The 19,492-nt window shown below is 43.8% G+C and overlaps 1 protein-coding gene across 1 annotated transcript in view; it reads left to right on the top strand.

The window, feature by feature from the left end:
* The first annotated feature begins 1,194 nt into the window (after positions 1-1,194).
* Positions 1,195-19,492, top strand: part of pitpnm3 (PITPNM family member 3) — a 51,847-nt gene continuing 33,549 nt past the window's right edge. The window contains 3 exon segments of the mRNA XM_047036517.1: positions 1,195-1,532; positions 9,139-9,234; positions 15,988-16,092. Of these exon segments, the coding sequence (XP_046892473.1) occupies positions 1,508-1,532; positions 9,139-9,234; positions 15,988-16,092 (226 nt within the window). The 5' untranslated portion in view covers positions 1,195-1,507.

Genomic DNA, 19,492 nt, shown 5'->3' with positions numbered 1-19,492 from the left:
GCATTTGGGTACTATCAATATTCATTAAATGGGACCAGGGTGTAAATTGATGTTGGGATTCAGACGTGACCTGTTGTGTTGGTATGTGTAGTAGGATGTGATGAATCTGTTACAATACTGAACTCTGCCGTGGACAATGTCACCAACTGCCATGTGCTTCATTGTGCCAAGACAGACATTTGTTGTGACTTCCGTGTTTTTTTCCAGTGAAGAAAAATGTAAAACATGAATGCCTTTAGCAGAACCTTGTCAATATTAGGGATAGAGATTTCTCATGTTTTGATATTAACTATTGCTATTGGGATTTGCTGTGTAATCCTGTTGATAGTAAGTGAGCCAGCTTTGACCAATGGCTCAAACTGTGTTTCCATGTCAGGACAGGGAAATCTATACGGCAGGATAGATTGTCCCATGGATCCTCTGTTGCCAGCCTGGCCCTTCATCTAACATGTGTTGCAATCTAATTTACAGTGATCCCAGGGAGTGTCCTGCATGGACATACATACTAGTTCAGCCGAGTCTCTTGCATGATTTACAGTGTAGAGCATGAATCCAGTATTATGTCTGTGCTACACTTTTTTGTAATAAGATGAAAGGACATCCAGACTATAGGCTATGGTACATTTAATCCCAAGTATGAAAACTTTAGCCGGAAAGAGGACAAGACATGAGGTAATGGTGCTCTCATTAGTACTGATGGCCAGCTGGTTTTGCAAGTGTGTTTCACAGGCTACTATAAGATCTCACAGGGGTTGTAGAGATTAGCAGCACATTATCTACTGCCTTTTACATTCTGTATGTTGTGAGCTACAAAGGTCAATAAACGTTTGACTATGTCAGATAGGGGTAGTCTTTCTTGTACAGTGAGTTTTAGCATCATGTCCAAAATGCAAAATTGACCATCAGTAGGCCTATATCTATAATCCAACAAATTAGATGTGCTGTTATTGTTTTTTTTTAAATCTATTGACAATATGGAAGTTAGTTGTCTGGAGGTTAGTCTGGAGGTCATCCTTAATTATGCTGTCACGTTGTCATTTGAGCATTGGGAATTTGATCTTGAAATCATATTTTTGGGCCCCTACGAAGAGCAGTTGTTTGTCAGCAAACGTAATATAATTTGTCGTGGTGAAACCGACTTAGTCGGCACCGGTTGGACACACATCGCAGAACGGACGCCCTTCGATGGAGAACGGTAACACCACTGGAGGCAGTCGAATACTGATCCTTTCAACTGTTTCTGAGATAGCAATTGTAGAGGAGAGGGCATGAACATTATCAGCACAACTGCAAATACTTAAATTGTTTTCAGCAGCAAGAGATTCTCTGTGTACATGATCTTGACTCAGAGCACAGCTGCTCATTTCAAATCAAGACTGTCAGCGTGTAGACTCTTTACTGCAGACGTCAAGGTGCAGGGACGAGAAGGACAGAGGGACGCGCACTCTGTAACTACCTGACAAAATTAACAGACTGCGTCTTGGTCGCTGTTAAGACTGGAAGAAACATGTCAAAGGAATCGAGAGGGAGAGGTAAGGAACCCAGTAATACGGGAATATCGCATGTGTGGGAAACAAAGGTGTTCTTCGGTGATGCCGATGTTAACAGGTAGCACGAGTCAACGTCAACTCAACCGTGCATAGGGATGCTCGGCTCGCGCGAAGTCTGAAGTAAAGACAATCTGTAGGAATGCGTGTCGAGTTGAGAGATTAGCCTACTCAATCAATCTTTTTATGAACCGTGTTAAAATGATTGGTGGTTCAGTCTATGATGTGTGCTATTAATTTGTAATTCCAATATTAATGACGTAGGCCTATTAGTGTGCGAAACTAAGGTTTTGTCCAATACTACCTAGCACTGGGACGTTAAGTGTTGATTTGCATGTTTTCTCCATTGCAATAGCCTACAGTTACCTATCTATGATGTCCACGTATCACATATCACGGGAATATCACAGTATCCTATATTGGCTCACTGTATTTTTTTCAATGCGGTTGAATGTGTAACCTATTCCATGGGTTATGGTTTATTTCGAAATCTGTCACTGTGTATAAAACTTTACTGAAACTGAATGATTCGAAATTAATAAACATCTGGGTCTCATGCTTGGGTTGGAACACTTTAAGATCGGCCCAAATACTTAAATGCACATTTAGAATTCAATCAATTAGCCTAAATAGACTAAAATGCACATGATTGATTTGCCTAGCATGCAAATAGGTCTGCACGTAAACAACGTAGACTCTATGCGACGTCAGTTCAAGGTATCAATCTCTCGAAGTCTGATAGGCTACATGATTGAATCTATTTAATTTAGCCATTGATTAAGCAAACAGATCTACGCAATAATATATAATGTCTCAAGGTCTTGCGTAGCGTAAGCTTTGAGTCCCATTGGTGGAAGCTAAATTATAGGCAATTAACTGTAGGCAATTTATAGGCAACCTTATGAGGCAATAAACCGTAAGACTTAAGGTAGTTCGACCGGGTGGCCGCACATGGGTGAAGCAATGTGAAGCCGGGTAAAGCAAACGGTAATATTCCCCTCCACAGCTGGTAACAGACAGTGCATTCTCTTTCGAACATGAATTATATTGCTGCGGTGCTCTTTTAGCAGTTCATTTAAGTCACAACGCAGTGCAAATTATTACTCCATCATCAAACTAATGCCAAATATCTGGTCAGGATCATCTTCTCGGACATGATATCGACTAAATCCAGGAGGGCAGGAAGAGAAGTATTTTGGGATGTGTCTAGCCATTTATTTTCATAGCCTCATCCACTGTAAGTCTTGTAGCACTATGGTGTAGATTTTCAGTTTAGCGTCTCCATAGTAACACTTGATTCCACCTTATTACATTTATAGATTATTATCTCACATACATGGAATGTCTTCTTTTTTTTTTTTTTTTTTTTACAATTCACCTTTGCTTGACATTTGTGCACAAGTTGTCCTGTTTATGAAATTGACTTTTGTGTTCATTTTCTATATTCATTCTTCGTTTTCTCCATCTCTTAGTCGTTGTCTCTCTTTTACTCTATCTTCTACAGTAGCAAATCTTTCATTACCAAACAACAGCAGGGGGACTGCAAGGAAATTACCTTTTGACGAGGAGAGATTGTTTTTAGGATAGACAGAGACAAACACTATATCTCATGTATAATACAAGGAGTAAATACAGTGTTGCAGGTATGAGGAAATTCTGTATTTTCTTCAACATTTCAACAGAGCAAACCTTCTTAGAGTGATAGAATCAAACAGAGGATATTTTTGGCCTTGAACAGAGGACTTAGTTACAGTCAGAGGATGTTTCTGGAGTGTTATTTGCAGGTAAAGATGTGCTGCGTATAATGCATTTTCTGTTGTTTATATTCACTGGGACATTATTGTCTGGTCTTCCTGTTTCTTGTCTGGTCTTTCAAGGTCTTAGCCAGTGAAGGTGATTGAGCTGAACTTGACGATACTGTGATGTTTGTTGATAACTTAGAGATTTAGAGTAGTAGGTCAACTGCGCTGAGGTCGGAAAGAATGAAAGGGTCCGTGCTCGCAAGAAAAAAAAATCCACTTGGGTAGCTCTGGTACAAATGAGTTAACTAATAAGAGTTTTAGTTGTAAGAAGATTAGAAGGTTCAGATGTTTACATGTTCTCTTTTTGATCATACTAATTGCTTTATTACAAAAATGCATAAGAGCAGCATTGAATTCAATTGACTGAATTCAGTCTGCAGAGTCATGAAAGTGACCGACTGGACAATGTACTTCAGTGTCAGCTGTCAGTGTATTGGATATTGCTTATTATCAGTTGTCGGGCATTGGGAATTCATCTTCATACATGTTTGGTGCTTATGGACATCGTATTTGGTCATCATCTCATGTTTTAATGAGCGATGCTTCAAAGCAATTCATATTTTGTTTTTCAACATCTCTTACAGGTTCTTATTAGCTTAATAATTATCTGCCCACATTAGCCATTCATGTACTGTTTTTTGAAGAGTATTTTCAATGGATTGACTTTTTTTTGTTTGTTTAAAACAGGGAATAGATGTGTTCCAGTTTATTTTCCTTACAAAAATATTGTTTCTGGTTGCTACCCAAATGATTGCATTCTTCCTGATTTTTCACAATAATTATGATGTGGCAGAGCCAAAAATAGATGTGCGTGTGAGAAGTCTGTGTCTGACAACAGCTCCCTCCCTCCCTCCCTCCATCCCTCCCTCCTCACGACAATGTAAATCATTTAATCATAGTATTCCTCTTCAATCCTATAATTTTCTCTTTGCATAGCAAAACAGGACAGTCATTGCTCTCTTCAGCCCAATTGCAAAGTACTTTATACTAAGTGATTTAACAGCAACTATGAATTCCTCCTGTCTCCTGTCTTTCTGTTTATGTATGTAAACTCCACATACATTAAACATGTTTGACAAAAATGAATAATGGGTTGTGCTTTTTGGCATTTGGCATTTAATCTAGCAGACACTCTGGCTGAAGTCTGCAATAAAAAGCCATATACTCCCTGGGAAGCCTGCTCAACAAACCACTATACAATGTTCCCTACATTTTACAGAAGCATGTGCTAATGCATGCAGCCCCTGACCCGGTGTCATTTTACTGAAGCATGCAAAACAGTGTTAATCTGAATTTAATGATTGTTTGTCATGGGGAAGCACGCATGGCCTGTGTTGGCAAGAGCTGCCCATGGTGCACAACAGTCCAGCTGGGAGAGGAGGTCGCAGGGAGGGCAATGCTGCTGGTACACCTGGAGTAACCAGGCAGGAGAGGCTGGGAGAGAGTGGGGGACAGTTTGCGTTATAAGATAGTAAACAGCCTTTTTATATTCACAGCACATCTTTGCATCACAAAATCTGAGGTTTTGGCTGTCCATTGTGCTTCTTACATAGATTATTTTGAAATAACAGAAGTTCTTTTTTAATATCTGTGATTGAAGATGCTTCCAGAGTGTCTGAGAGTGTCTGATAAATCGTTTTGGATTGGGCAATTACCAATTTACAGTCTCTCTCACAAACCCTAAACCATGGTTCATCCTGGAATTCATCATCCCAGAAAGCAGTCACATTTCTTAAGTCATCCCAAATATGTATCTAGGTTCAATTCTGTGTTGATAGTTATCGGGTTGATTATTAGAGGCACCATGCCACGGGAGATGCAACGGTAAACAGAAGATGGTCAATTTAGGATGATGCTTTGTTTTGACGTGTTTTCAGGCTAGTGCAGGGTGCTGCCAAGCATTGTGTTTATAAACACAGCTGCAGAGAGGAAAAAAACGGTGAATTTTCTAGTTGGACAGAGCAAAATCCAAACAAATCTGTTTATTATTTGACTTCCAAAATGTGTGTGTATGTGTTTTTTTGTCTGTGAGTCTGTGTATAGTATATAAGTTTCTCTCTCCTCATTCATATTGCATATATGTCTGGCTCTTTCAGCTCAGTTCTCCAACATACTTCCATTTCTAAACACAGCTGCAGAGAGGAGGGAAGAGAGGTTTCCACTGAGGTGCCATCTTGGGAGTTCTTCTCGGAGAGTGACTACAGTGATTTAGCGTTTTTAATAGAGAGATCAAACCGATCCCTTGTTACTAAGAGCTTCAATAATTGATTTTAATTGTGTGTTGAGATGAGTTTTAATTGAATGGGGGGTTATTAATGTCCATGCTGATGCGGAGATCCTAGACGACCCTGTGGCTATTCTCATCTGTCGTTTACAGTTGGAATTCCATGGGGTGCAGTGAAGAAGGACACATAGACACACACACGCGCATGTGCACACATCTGAAGTTCTGCCAGCTGCTGTGGACCACACATGGTCGGGAATCCTGTGTGTTTTGGTGGGATCCGTTATATGTCCAGTCAGTGCTGTGGGATTTGAAAGCTAATTTGCAGAGATCTAGTAATGGATGGTTCCTACGGCGGTATTTACCCAGTGGCCCTATATGTTTGGTAACGGGGAGGGACGGTAATATTTATCTTTGCATGAAAAGTTGGCACCGTCTTACAAATATTTGCATGTCACTTGACCAGTAGAGTGCATCAGCATCTTCTGTCGTCGTCTCTCCTTCCCTCCCCCTCTCATTTCTTCCTAGAGGTAGAGGCGAGTGAGGATGATCATTAGTTAATCTGTTAGCTCCTCAGGGTGGGGTGGCCCCTAACGTCTCTGGGTTGAAGAGGGGGGATCCGCGTGCTGCTGATTTGCAAATGAGGGGAGAGTTTTGGAGAGGGCTGTTTTGGAGGGCCGTGTCATAGTGGGCCCCCGGGTCTTGAGGGAGGCTGAGCCTGTGAGAGGAGGCTTCTCGAGGAAGGCAGTGTTTCACTCGAGAGAGAGAGAGGGTGACGCAGATTCACATGGTGCTCCTTTTGGAGGCTGTGCTGGAGGATTCTTAGATGTTGACGGTCGGGGCATGCTTCCAGAAGCATTGAACATTCCGTATTGTAATTCTATTGCATAAAATTCAAGGAAATACAGAAAATCACCCTGGTTGGTTGCTTATCTTATATTGATGGATAGAGTAAAGATTAATACATGTTTATTATTTATACGCAACAGTTTTCTAATCCTTTTCTAGCAGTTCTTTTCTGTTCTCTTATTTGAAACTAACAAACATTTTCCAATGTCTTTCTTTTACTTGTAATAATAGTGACTCAAGTCAGGAAAGGTTTGAAATATGCTAATGTATTCATACTCTGAATAAGAGATGTGCAATTCATTCGTCGCTGTTTGATGTTTTCCTATTTTAGCATGTTTCTCATGCAGAGCCATAAAGGTATGTATGAAAACGAAAGGAGAAAGATGAATGTGTTCAATTATAAATCTTTCAAGAGGCGTTCAAGTTATTTTTTTCAGAGCCTCGAGACACCTTATGGAATTCACAAAGTCAATCATCTTTACTAGCCAAACTCCACACATCCTTATATGAAAACAGTCCTCCGACATCCGCAGTTGAAATTGTCATAGTCTTTCTGTTTAATCATACTAATCCAGTGTGCCAAACATATATTAGATGTATATAATTACATAAACCCTCTGATCTGATTACATAATCTTTTAGCGATTTACTCCTGCCCCTTGTGGCTCTCGTGATTAATGAGTTGGATTTCATCTTTTCACACTAAAAAAGTACGGAATCTGTCTAGTTGCATGGTTCCAAAGCTGGCGGGCAAAAGCTAACGTTTTAGCTGCTGATCTGTTTGTCCTTTAACTCTGATAGAAAATTGCCTATTTTTTCTCTCACTGCAGCCTTCTTAACAAATCCAGTGCCCTCTGTGAAGTATCCACAAGTACATGATCGTAATAGAGAGCTCAAAAGGTTGCCCTATCCGTCCCTCTTTGAGTGAATAGTCAAAAAGATTTGACCTGGTTGCATCCTGCAAGAAAGGAACAGATTAATTCCAGATGAGAGAGCAAGAAAGGTGTGGGAGGGGGAGATGGAGAGAGTGGCTACATGGAGGGTGGATGGAGGCTGGTGAAGACCAGTTTTGGCTGCCTAACCCCATTGTTTGAACAGACAAAAGGGAGAGTCAGATGGCTGAGCGGTGAGGGAGTCGGGCTTGTAATCAGAAGGTTGCCAGATTGATTCCCCACCGTGCCAAATGAAGTTGTGTCCTTGGGCAAGGCACTTCACCCTACTTGCCTCGAGGGGAATGTCCCTGTACTTACTGTAAGTCGCTCTGGATAAGAGCGTCTGCTAAATGTAAATGTTTAGAGAATGTAAGTTGGATGTATGTAACTAAGGATGGATGGATGTAAAATATCCAGGAGCTGAGATTGAGCACAGCCCAGCTGGGTTGGTATCTGAGTTGGTTACCGTAGGCTCTCGATGCTGGGTGACCTCACTCGACTCTTTTAAGTGACATGTTTTTCTCTCTCCTTCCTCTTCGTATGTGGTTAGGAAAAATGGTGCATCATTTTCTTCAGAGGGTTTGGTTTGTCAGTGAATGTTTGGCCGTCACTGACAGTTTAACCGGAGTAATTGCAGAGAACCTTTGCTGTGATGAATCAATGTGACAGTGACATTTTGTCACTTTTACTTGACGCTGATGTTGTTTGAATTCCTTCAAAAAGCACATTTGATGTGTTATTTGGCTCTCAAAAGAAAATGTTCTGCATACCTTTTACCTAGAGAAAACAATACCATTGACATTACATTTACATTTTACATTCATTCATTTAGCAGACGCTTTTATCCAAAGTGACTTCCAAGAGAGAGCTTTACAAAAGTGCATATAGGTCAATGATCATGAACAACGAGATAGCCCCAAAAACATTGTGGGGAGCCAAAAATGAAGCATACATTGTGAAGAGCAAATAAGTGTCAATAGGAAGAAACATAAGAGCATATAGTTAAAATTGAATTGACTGCATGATAATAATAATAATAATAATAATGCATAGCAACCATCGGGATATAAAATAGTTCACTCTGAGTATGTGCATCAGAGCTGGAAGAAGCTGGGTGTGGCCCACACAGAGGGAGATGGGTCAGCATGGGAGAAGAGTCATTGAGTTAATTGACTCTTACACAGACTCCAGTACAGTACTCAGAATTAGAGAACTACATGTCATTCAGTGTTGCCTTTACATAGCAATACTATACTGAATCGTCGAGAATAGGGCTTCATCAATGCATGTTTAAATTCCTTTTTTCAATGGGTCATGGAAAGGAAATCTAGCTTTGAGATCAATTAAAAGAGATAGCATCTTCTAAGAGTTCAGACTGTTACACTGATAGCAAATTCAATAGTAAACAAGTCAAGGAAGAGGCAGTGAGGAGGGTTTAAATCTGCCTAATTAATCTGTCCTTTAGTGAAACGTCATGGGAGATAGTTATCAGAAGGTTGCCGGTTCGATTCCTGGCCACGCAAAATGACATTGTGTCCTTGGGCAAGGCACTTCACCCTACTTGCCTCGGGGGACTGTCCCTGTACTTACTGTAAGTCGCTCTGGATAAGAGCGTCTGCTAAATGACTAAATGTAAATGTAATGTTAACGTTCCGACTTAATTTGTATAGTTTAACAAGCATGTCACAAAGGTGATCTGGTGTAGGGTGCGACACCAGGCATGCTTTACCCGCTGCTGTTCGCTACCATTAAAAATACATATCTTTTTCTTCTTGCCCACACAGCTCCCTCACGCAAATACAGCGCCTCCCACTGGCGGATGCAGAACATCGCGCAAGAGTCGGTGGACAGTTCGGACGAGGAGTTTTTTGACGCCCGTGGTTGGTATAAGACACTCACCTGCGATATCAGCAGACAACCTCAGTTCAACTCTCTCATTCGTCACTCATATCTTTTCGTTCCTCCACCATCATCCTCTTCTCTGTCTTTGTTAGAGCCCATGGAGTAGTGTTCTGCCCCATCAAATGAGCCGACCTGAGGCCTGCTTTGTAGGCCGCCTGGGTGAAAACCATGAATGTATTATTCTGCAGGTCCTTTGAACGGGGAATACACAAGTCAGCTGTAATGAATGAATCACGTGACACCTGTGAATTTTCTGTAAGAAAAAGATGGGGTCTAGGTTGTAGCTGTTTGTTTTAATTTCTGTTTTGATTAAATAAAAAATAAAAAAGGAGGCAAAGAGGTTGATTGCTAATGCTTGCCCCCAACATCGGTGAGGTGGTCCTGGTAGTTGGCAGGTCTCTCTGGTATGTGGAGCAGTTAGCAGATGATTGCTGAGGGGGCTCGGAGGAGTGTTCAGAGTACAGTACACAGCCCTGACAGGTGGGTTATTGTCCTTCACAGCAGGCTACTTGAACGTCATGAGTGGATTGGAGACTATATTTGTCTTTGCAACTGAGAGCAATCTGTGTGACGTGGTTCTTCTGGGTTTCGATAGTCTATCAAATCTTAAATGCCTTTCATTTGAATGGATTTTCCCATCTCTGAGTCAATCTCCTTTCTGCTTTTGGCGTCGCGGAAGTATCTCCCTCCTGTTGAACTGTTGACTAGGAATGTAATCGGTGTTTTCAGTGTTAGCCACGCCAAAACGTTCTTTTCACAGTTGCCTCACAAGCTCAGAGGCTCCATCTGCTACAGCTCTGGGAACAGTCGTGATAATGCACAGACCTCCCATATAATGTGATTGGAGGTCGCCTAAAATATGAGAGTTCAGTGGTGACCCATTCTAGTGGGAGTTCCTCATCACATCTTGCAAATTGATGTCTTTAATATTATAGTGCAAGCTGACTGGCACATCATCATCATAATCAGTGGCGATGATATGATCGTGTGGATCAGGGAGCGGTGGTTGCAAATTAAAACATCTTGACTGAGCTTCTTTTATTCTTGGGGGGGGAACAGTTTTGCCCATGAGGTTGATTTCTTATCTTATAATTTCTTCCTTCTGGGATGTTTTGTCCTGGTGATGAGGGAGATATGATCACTTTTGGATTGTACTTGAAAACCAAGCCAGTCAAATACGGACGATTGGCATCAAGTACAGCCTGGTCTTTTTGCAAAGTCATTGCCTGGATGACTATCAGACAGATTTCTATCTCCCTTGGCCCAGAAGTGATTCATGGGTTGCTTATTTTGGCCAACTGTCCAAGTCTGTGGTGTGACGAGAGCTTTATATAATGCATAAACACACACACACACACTACGTGCATATTTCCAAAAAACACATCTTCTGAATGTTCATGTTTCATGCATGACACGCGCCACATGACAGGTTGATCCTAAGAGATCACCCTCTCACGGATCCGTTCACATGGGGCTCATCCGTGCGGTCTCTCTGCTGTTATCGCAGCCACTCGCATAGTCGCCCGTTCGTCACTGTGGAAGAGAGCCAGTGGCACAGCCAGAGGAACCGATGCATCTCTCCCCCCGTTAGCACGCTCAGTATTCACTCTGTGGGATGAGACGTGCACGCTGCTTTATTGTACATCAGCGGAGATCGGCGGCTGTGTTGTTTTAATATCGAGACGCTCGTTTGCATGGCATGGGGAAAATCAACCGATATGTGTTGTCTGATGATGTCATTCTCTCTCTGTGTGTTTGTTGTCAGCAACACAGTGATTATTGTCTCTGTGGGGAACATAATGGGTTTTGGGCTAAGCCCCGCCACAATCAGACATGCTCTCACTGCATTATTCAAATGCACGCCCGTGTCCTTTCCCCTAGCCAAAGGCAGGGAGTGCGACTTTATTGTGGTTGGGAAATGAATGGCAGGACTATTCAGTGTAATCAACGACCTGTCGGTTTCCACGTCTATCTTTAATGAGACACGTTCCTCATTCATATGTAAAGAGGGATTTCATCCCCTTCATGCAACAGGAAAACTAAATTAAAACTCCAGATGTTAGAGACAAATGAATTGTTGAACGTGCCTCTCTTTTCGTCTACTTTCATGTTGGATTGACAATGTTTGATTGGTCTGGGCTTTGTAGGGTTTCTAAGATTTACCAATTGCATCTCATCTTCATCATTTTATTGATGAATAATTTTAACATATCCTATAGTGTTTTGAAGTACTGTGGTAGGATTTGAAAAAACTAGGTGAAGCTTTCAAGCTTACATGAAAGCCTTCATATCTCAATCAATGATTAGAGAGGAAATAAAAAAGGCACAGAGGAAGAATCATTTTGTAAACATGAAATTCAGACCGTTCACAATGAGCTGTATTATTGAGCGACAGGGGTAGATTTGAGTTCCTTGGGCAGTTTCAGAGTGACCTTATCTCACATTATTGGTAGAGCAACAACAGAGAAGCTCTCTCACGAGACATAACAGCAAAGATGGTAATATTAAATATATTCTGTCTGGCTAATACACCGTTGAGGATAGACATGTGGCTTCAATTCACTCTGGTACTAAGCTTATTATTGACAAGATTATTTACAAACTCTTAAAAGTCACATACTTTGTTTTTGTTGTTCAGGTATGTATGATATCACAGTTTGTGACTTCATCTCTCGCTTGAAACAGCTTTTATTGAGAAACATGGAGGGAAATAGAGTGCAAATAAAAGAGCATTATCTTCAGCAATAAAGAGGCAGAGAGAGAGAGAGAGAGAGAGAGAGAGAGAGAGGGGCGAGTGGACCACATTTGGCCACTCCAAACATCACGACCAGCATCTGAGAGTTTTATTTATTTTTGCTATGATTAATGTCTTCACCCACGCTGTAAAGCTGCCCGCGGAGAGAGTGAAACCAGGAAAACGTATGAAAGTGTCAGGAGTACGATCAGTGCTATGCTAAACAGATGACCTCTGCTGCCTTCGCTACTGTTGGCATCGGCGGGCTCCAGAGCCTGTGTTGACTCGGGCGTCTGCTGCCTCGTTAGCTCCTGGTGATGCAGAGGAAGCCACGTCCTCCAGGGCTCTACATTAGATACGTAAACTTTAGCCCCGAAGACCTCCACCAGCACTCTGCAGATGTCTACGTTTCACTAGAATAGGAAACTGATAGGAGAACGTATCCACGTCTTTATACTGTGTGTTGGGACGCAGCAAAACACATCAGGCGTCACATCGCCATTGATTTTTTATTGATTTGCTTTTCTCCTGGTTAAATGTCAGGTTCTGGTCATTGTCATTTAGACAATGACAGATGCTTGGACGTTGCTGTCAGCATCATTGGTCTCATGGCCCCTGGTTTAAGGGCTCTTCAAGCTCTGTTGATTCCGTGTGCAGGTGTACACAGCTTTGTGGTTTTTAGTTTAATCGGGCGGAGCTGTTAGGAAATGAAAAAAGGCGCGCAATGACAAGAAATACTGTCGATCAGGCCACCAAATACAAAATAAGCCCTTCTAGAAAATGGCAGACTTTATTTTAGCGACTATCTTCATTAAGGATGCGGTGTTACATTGTTCTATCTCAGATGAATAGACAGCCTGATTCACAAACAGCACATTTGAATAGTTGTCTACTGGAGTGTCAAATGAGTCAGGCTGCACAGAGGAAGCGGTAGTACACAGTGCTACCTTGTTCCTTATTCTCCTACCTCCAGTGGGATGTGAATGCTCGTTGGGAAGTCTTTGACACCGCCTGCCTGCTCACAACAGTGTCAGGCTCACTAGCTTGCACCTCAGCTCTTTGTGTCGAGGAAATTCACCAGAAGCCAAGGCTCTGAGCTTGGCTTTGTACCATTATGGAGATGGATGGTAGCAATAGACTTGCCGTCGACACGCACACGCACACACACACACACACCTTACCCCCCAGGACTTGTTCTCCTTCAGTGGTTCCATACAGTGTGTGTGTACCAGGAGAGAATGAAAGTCTGCTGTTCATCATGAGCAGGCGCTCCTTGGTGGGTCTGCTGAAGCGTGCGCCTGCTCACCTGTCACTCTCTGTATTGACACGCGCTGTTTACAATATGCGGCGCTGCTAAATCCAGATCTGTAATCGCATGCAACATGCATTTGAATGATGAGGGGAAGTGTGCCTATTCATATGATGGTCACTGTTTGTTCCTTGAGCCCGTGGTGATGCGGAGCAGATGTAAATGACTGCCTGAGATGAATGTATTTCTCTGTGATGGTAGGGCTACTGCCTCATCCAGCCATTTTTCAATCCAGTCCTAATCACAATGTACATTGTATTACACTGTATTTGTATTACACTGAAGTAAGGATTGAATGTGGCCTGGGAACCAGACAAATCTGCCAGTTCATGGTTTATTTGCTTGGCAGATTGGTCTGACCACCCTCCATTTCAAACAGATTTACATCTGACCAGAATCTGGTCTGGCCAATCACAACACTTGATCTGATCTGAGGTGGGTTTAATACGATAACCTCTCAGTTCACTTTCCATGGGCCGTTGGAAACAGGTGCAGACCTCATATCAGGTTGTGCAGTAGCCTACTTATACATTCAATACCGTTATATGTACATACCCACATTGTGTATTCTTTAAACTTGAATACATAAAAAAGTGGATGACAATTTCTAACAATAGGTGAAATGGTGCTGGAACCCCATGCTTTATGGAACATTCTGGACCTGAAGTGAGTTCCTATCATTGAAGGTTCTTCTTGTAGGGGCAGGGTGTTGTAGCAAGTGTTCTTTTTAGAGCACTCTATACTTGGAGTACTCAATTAGCCTGCAATGTCAACGTTCTATCATCTCCCATTCACCTCCCTGCATTATTTTCATGCAGAGCTGGTCATGGATTGGTGACGTATGTCAGTGATTGGTTGGATCCTTCCTGTAGATTTAGATCCTAGTAGAAGGATTCCCATGTAAGCATGGTGATCCGACTGTCTCCTTTCCACCTCGTCTGTGTCATTCCGCCTGCCTGACACGTCTTTCCTCTGAGGGTAAAACTGCTGATAAATCGGGACCGTCGCTGCGGATGTCTTCGTCCGAGAGAGGCTTTTTCTCCGCTTCTTGTCCTCGTCCATCCGTCACCCACACCCTTTCATTTGTCCTCTTGACTTGTTTTTCTCCTGTCAGTGTTCATGTCCCATCAGACGAATCCGTTTTGCTGTGCAAACTGGAAATGTAATGTACAGAGCTGCACGTGGCTGACACTGCGTTATCAGGGAGACAAACTGTTCACCACCTCACGGCTGCGGCTGCGATATGATCTGTAAGAGGCTGGGGTCAGGGTCGTTTTTCACCAGTGTATTCTAATCTCTCCTCCATCCATTTTTTCCGCTCTCCTCTCCTCCTCAGCGATCCGCCTATACCAATTTCGACATCCATATTTCTCGTGCTATTTATCTCGTCTAGCCTACATTGTGACCTAAAAGGGTTGATTTATGCCTGCCGTGGCAATTTTTTCCCCCCTCAGATTCCAGGAAATGATCACGTAAGTTACCAAATAAAGAGGCTATCGTCGCTATTCTGGGTCTTTCATGACTGCGATAGTGATGAAGAAGTGATGAAGTCGCAATATGAAATGCTATCCGTGTCCTTGTTTTGTGCCATCACTGGCTTCCTCACTGCTCCCTCTCCTTCTCTCCCTATTCTCCCTCTTTCTCTCTCGCCCCCCCCTCTCCAAGCTGTCAGAATGAAGGATGTTTCTGCTTCTCTTCTGTCTCCTCCGCAGACGACAGTCACTGGGAAATCTCCTCTGTTCCTCTTACTCCAGACAGGCTTGTGATTTCCAAAGGCTGTCACCCTTATCGTCTTGGCGTTGAAACAATACTATCTTATGATTTTGTTTTTTCGCTTTGGGTGGATTGTTCGTCTGATCTCATAGCGCTGGAATATCTCTTCGGAGCATTCCTTGTTCCTGCCCTGGTCCCTCCTCTCTACCTGAAAACACATTTCACACCTCGCAGGAATTGAGTTCTTGCATTTAGCTATGTAAGCTTTTTTCGTCATCCTGCTTCCTGCTGAGAGTGAGACACTGCATCAAGTCGTGTGCATGTGATATATACCTCCACTGTACCGACTGCTCCAGGGCGCGCGTGTATGTACGACACGCAGTACACAAAATATACTATCTTTCTAGATGTCCACAACCTGAATGGGAAGAGAGTGGATGGTGGGAGGGAGGAGTAGGGAAAGGAGAGAGAGGGAGACAGATTGTGGCCCCTGGGCTCCTCTCAGTGTGATTGAAGTGGACAGCCCCCGCAGAGACCCATCGAAGCCCTTCTGAGAAGTTAGACAGAGTGGGTGTGAAAGCGTCGCGTGTTGGACATGCTGTGTCGGCCTCTTGGAGACAGCTCCTTCATGCTCTCTGCTTGCCGCTGACCAGCGCAGCTGACAAGCTCTCTGGTCGTCTTCGTCATCAGCATATCATGCTGTCATTTTCTATTGGCTCCAGATCTCCTCAGACGGAAGTCTGAGCTTCATCTGTGGCTACGGGCTAGATGACGCCATTGCTCGTCCTTCGAAGTTTGGAGAGAGAGTCCGAAATGAAAACGCTTCACAAGTGGCTCTGTATTAGCTACTGAACTATACTATCCTTGCTTTCCGTGACACGATGCAACTTCCTTGTCTTATGTGTCTGTCTGTGTGTGTTTGTGTGTGTGTGTCTGTGTGTGTGTGTTCGGGTCCGTGTGTGTGTGTCCCAGCAGATGTGCTGGAGGGGAAAAGTGCCATGCTGCTGGGTATGAGCCAGTGGAACTCCAATGACCTGGTAGAGCAGATAGAGACCCTGGGACACATGGACCAGTCTCAAGGTAGGCCTGACACAAACGCACAAGTCACACTCTCTCTCTCTCTCTCTCTCTCTCTCTCTCTCTCTCTCTCTCTCTCTCTCTCTCTCTCACACACACATATACACACACACACACACTACCTTTTCTTTGTATCATTGTCTTGTACTTGATTTTTGTATCACTCATGTGTTTTCACAGACATTTTAGCCATAGCAAAACCACACCAATAAAACCTACAGTACTGTGTATTAAAGTGTCTATGAAAAGCCTGGTGGTTCAGTTGCTCTGTTGGTTGATGGTTTATTGATCTCATAACTCTGTTCTCATGAGCTGCTCCTGCAGGAGAAAGCAACTTATCTTGTGTATCGCCCCTTCCCATCAGCCAGTGCTATGAGTTCCTCATGGAGATTTTCTCTTTATTTGTCTAATCTTGTTTTATCATTCCGTGCCCCGAATTCAAATCCCGGAAGTCTTCCTCTCTTGACTGTCGTCTTGGCTACGTAGTGACTACGGCGTTGCCCTGAGGAAGCAGCTTCCCACATAATCCAATTAGCTCCCCTCTAACTTTACCCTCCATCTCCGCCTCGCTTTAATGGCAGTGACAGTGTTTATCAATCCGCAACTCCAGATAAGATGTTTCTTTTCAATTAAAACAGAAATGGAAGCAGGATATAAATTAATTAATGTCCATATGGTCTGACTTATCTGGCAGGATCACTAATGAGCCACCGGGCTGTGAAGGGTGAAACAGCCTCTTTGGCCATGCACTCTAGGTTTCCCTTTTGTAAAAGTTGTTAGAAGATTAGGGAAGCACTTCCCTCATTACTGAGCCCTGGAGGCTCCATGTCGTATTTATGTTTTGCTGCAGTAAGCCGAAATCCTCAGTAGTGAACCATGTAATAAGTCCAGGAGCTAGACTTCAGAGGAACGTTTGGTAGTCGCGGAGTGCCAGTCCAGCAGTCTCGGAAGAACACTGGAATTCCCACCACACTGAGGTTTCAATTAGGATTTTAAGTCACAACAAAAGGCCTCAACGTCAGATTATTTACTCTCCAGACCTCCTCTCTGCTTTACTCATTCGAGTCTGTCAGCTGAGCCAATAGGGGATGGAAGGCAGAGTTTGAGAAGAGGCTGACGAAGAGATGAAGAGCCAGTCGTGCACTGTGACCTTGTCAGAGTCTCTGACGTGTCTCGTCCGTGTCCGCCGCCCTGTTTGACTCTGGTCCCTGTGCTCGCTGTGTGAGACAGAAACAGGACCTCACTGGGTGGCCTGCTCCCCTGTGCTCCACTGTGCTCCCCTGTGCTCCACTGTGCTCCCCTGTGCTCCCCTGTGCTCCTCTGTGCTCCCCTGTGCTCCCCTGTGCTCCCCTGTGCTCCACTGTGCTCCCCTGTGCTACCCTGTGCTCCCCTGTGCTCCACTGTGCTCCCCTGTGCTACCCTGTGCTCCCCTGTGCTCCCCTGTGCTCCACTGTGCTCCCCTGTGCTACCCTGTGCTCCCCTGTGCTCCACTGTGCTCCCCTGTGCTCCCCTGTGCTCCCCTGTGCTCCCCTGTGCTCCCCTGTGCTCCACTGTGCTCCCCTGTGCTCCATTGCATGAGAATAAGGAAGCGAACCTCTCAGACACACGGGAAACTACACAACTTGCCCTAACAACACACAAGGAGGATCTTGTCTGACATCCACTGTGTGTTTTTACCCTTTGTTGAGGGTTAGGGCTACAGTTGTCTTTGCTATAGAGAAGAGATGGGCGTGTGTTTTCAAACTTTTTGTAATTGCAGAGCCATACAACTGGAGCTAATTACGGCAAATTAACTCAACTTGAGCGCATCAAAGGCCTTGAATCCTGTTGGCGCTTAGTAAATGAAGTTAGGATTTAGCTTTGAAGTGTACGGAAGGATCAAAGTCGAATGTCTAACAATATTATGCGCACTGAATGGAAAATCCTAATTCAACCAAAGGTTCTGCATCTTTCTACGGAATATCAGTATGGTTTTAAGAATTTAGTCTGTGAGAGTGCTGGTGCATCCTAGCCCCATCTGCGGCCCCTCATGGCTGGCCTTGATGGTTTCAGTAGCCGAACTACAGCCAAGAGCGAGGCTACCGCCTACAGAGATGAAACAAGCCGCTTGCCGCATCAGATGAGTGGTAAATGTCAGCAGCAACTCTGGATGAGGAGGAACCATGATCAACACCCGTGGGACCTGGATGACCTCATCACACGGTGCTGTCATAATAGAGGCCATGTCGTCGACTCCCATCCCAACCTGCAGATGAGGTCCTAAACTGGGGATGAGGTTTTGTTGAGTTAGGGCCCCATCTCACAAGTGTATGTTTCACTGTCCCTCAACATGCTGTAATGATCTTCCTGTATGATATGGTCTTTGTGTAATATGTCATTTTTATGTCAGATATAAATACGGTTGGCTAATTATGAAACAAGAGGTGTGCTGGTCACGTGCTTCCCAGTACCACACTGAGCTCTGTGCTAATGACCTTGCTGTGACAGCACACGATGCTGTGCTCATTAGTGTACAATATTATTTGTGACAGAAAAGGTCTGACCTTTTACACAGGCAGGTCTACAGTAGTAAAAAACATAATTATGTCTTCCGAAGTATCCGGTTTCAGCCCGTGTGTGTTTGTCAGCTGTTTTGATGTATCATCTCACATGTTGTCAGGCCCTTAGAGACAGAAACCAATTTGTCTGCTGGTCCCAGGAGATGTTTTTTTAATTGAGCCTAATTTAAATGTTTGTTGTGTTAATTGTGTTTAAGGATTTGGGTTGTGATAAGCGTTAGTGTGTTCCTACTTGTTCGGTCTACATGAAAAGTGTGTTCCTGTGAACGTGTGTGTGTGTGAGTCTGTGTGTGACGGCTGGAGCAGGGGACTGGTCGTTAAGGGACCTCGATCCGTCACGGTGTCTCTCGATGCTTTAATGGATACTCTCTGGTAACTATCAGACCACTCCCTGATACCAACATTAGGTCTCCAGCCGTCTCCCTCCTCTCATTTACTTTCTCACTTCATTACTGTTTAATTAGTGTCAATGACTGATCCATCTGATTAGCCAGTCATTAGTGCCTGGATGCAAATGGTTGCTTGATCCTGTTCGTCCGAGCATTGTGTTGCTGAGAAAAGCGGTTCCCCAAGGTAGCATCGTATGGAAGATGACAACTGTGACAGCCAGGAATCCACACATACCCAACAAACTCTCTCCCTGTCTCTCTTTCCATCATCCTCTCCCCCTCTCTCCCTGTCCCTCACCCTTCCACCCTCTCCCACTCTCTCCCTGTCCCTCACCCCTCCACCCTCTCCCCCTCTCTCCCTGTCCCTCACCCCTCCACCCTCTCTCCCTCACCCTTACACCCTCTCCCTGTCCCTCACCCCTCCACCCTCTCTCCCTCTCCCTCACCCTTCCACCC

The sequence above is a fragment of the Hypomesus transpacificus genome, chromosome 15 (genome assembly GCF_021917145.1).
Source record: "Hypomesus transpacificus isolate Combined female chromosome 15, fHypTra1, whole genome shotgun sequence".
Classification (NCBI taxonomy): domain Eukaryota; kingdom Metazoa; phylum Chordata; class Actinopteri; order Osmeriformes; family Osmeridae; genus Hypomesus; species Hypomesus transpacificus.
The sequence above is the reverse complement of the archived record's forward strand: the minus strand, read 5'-3'. Positions and strand labels throughout refer to the sequence as shown.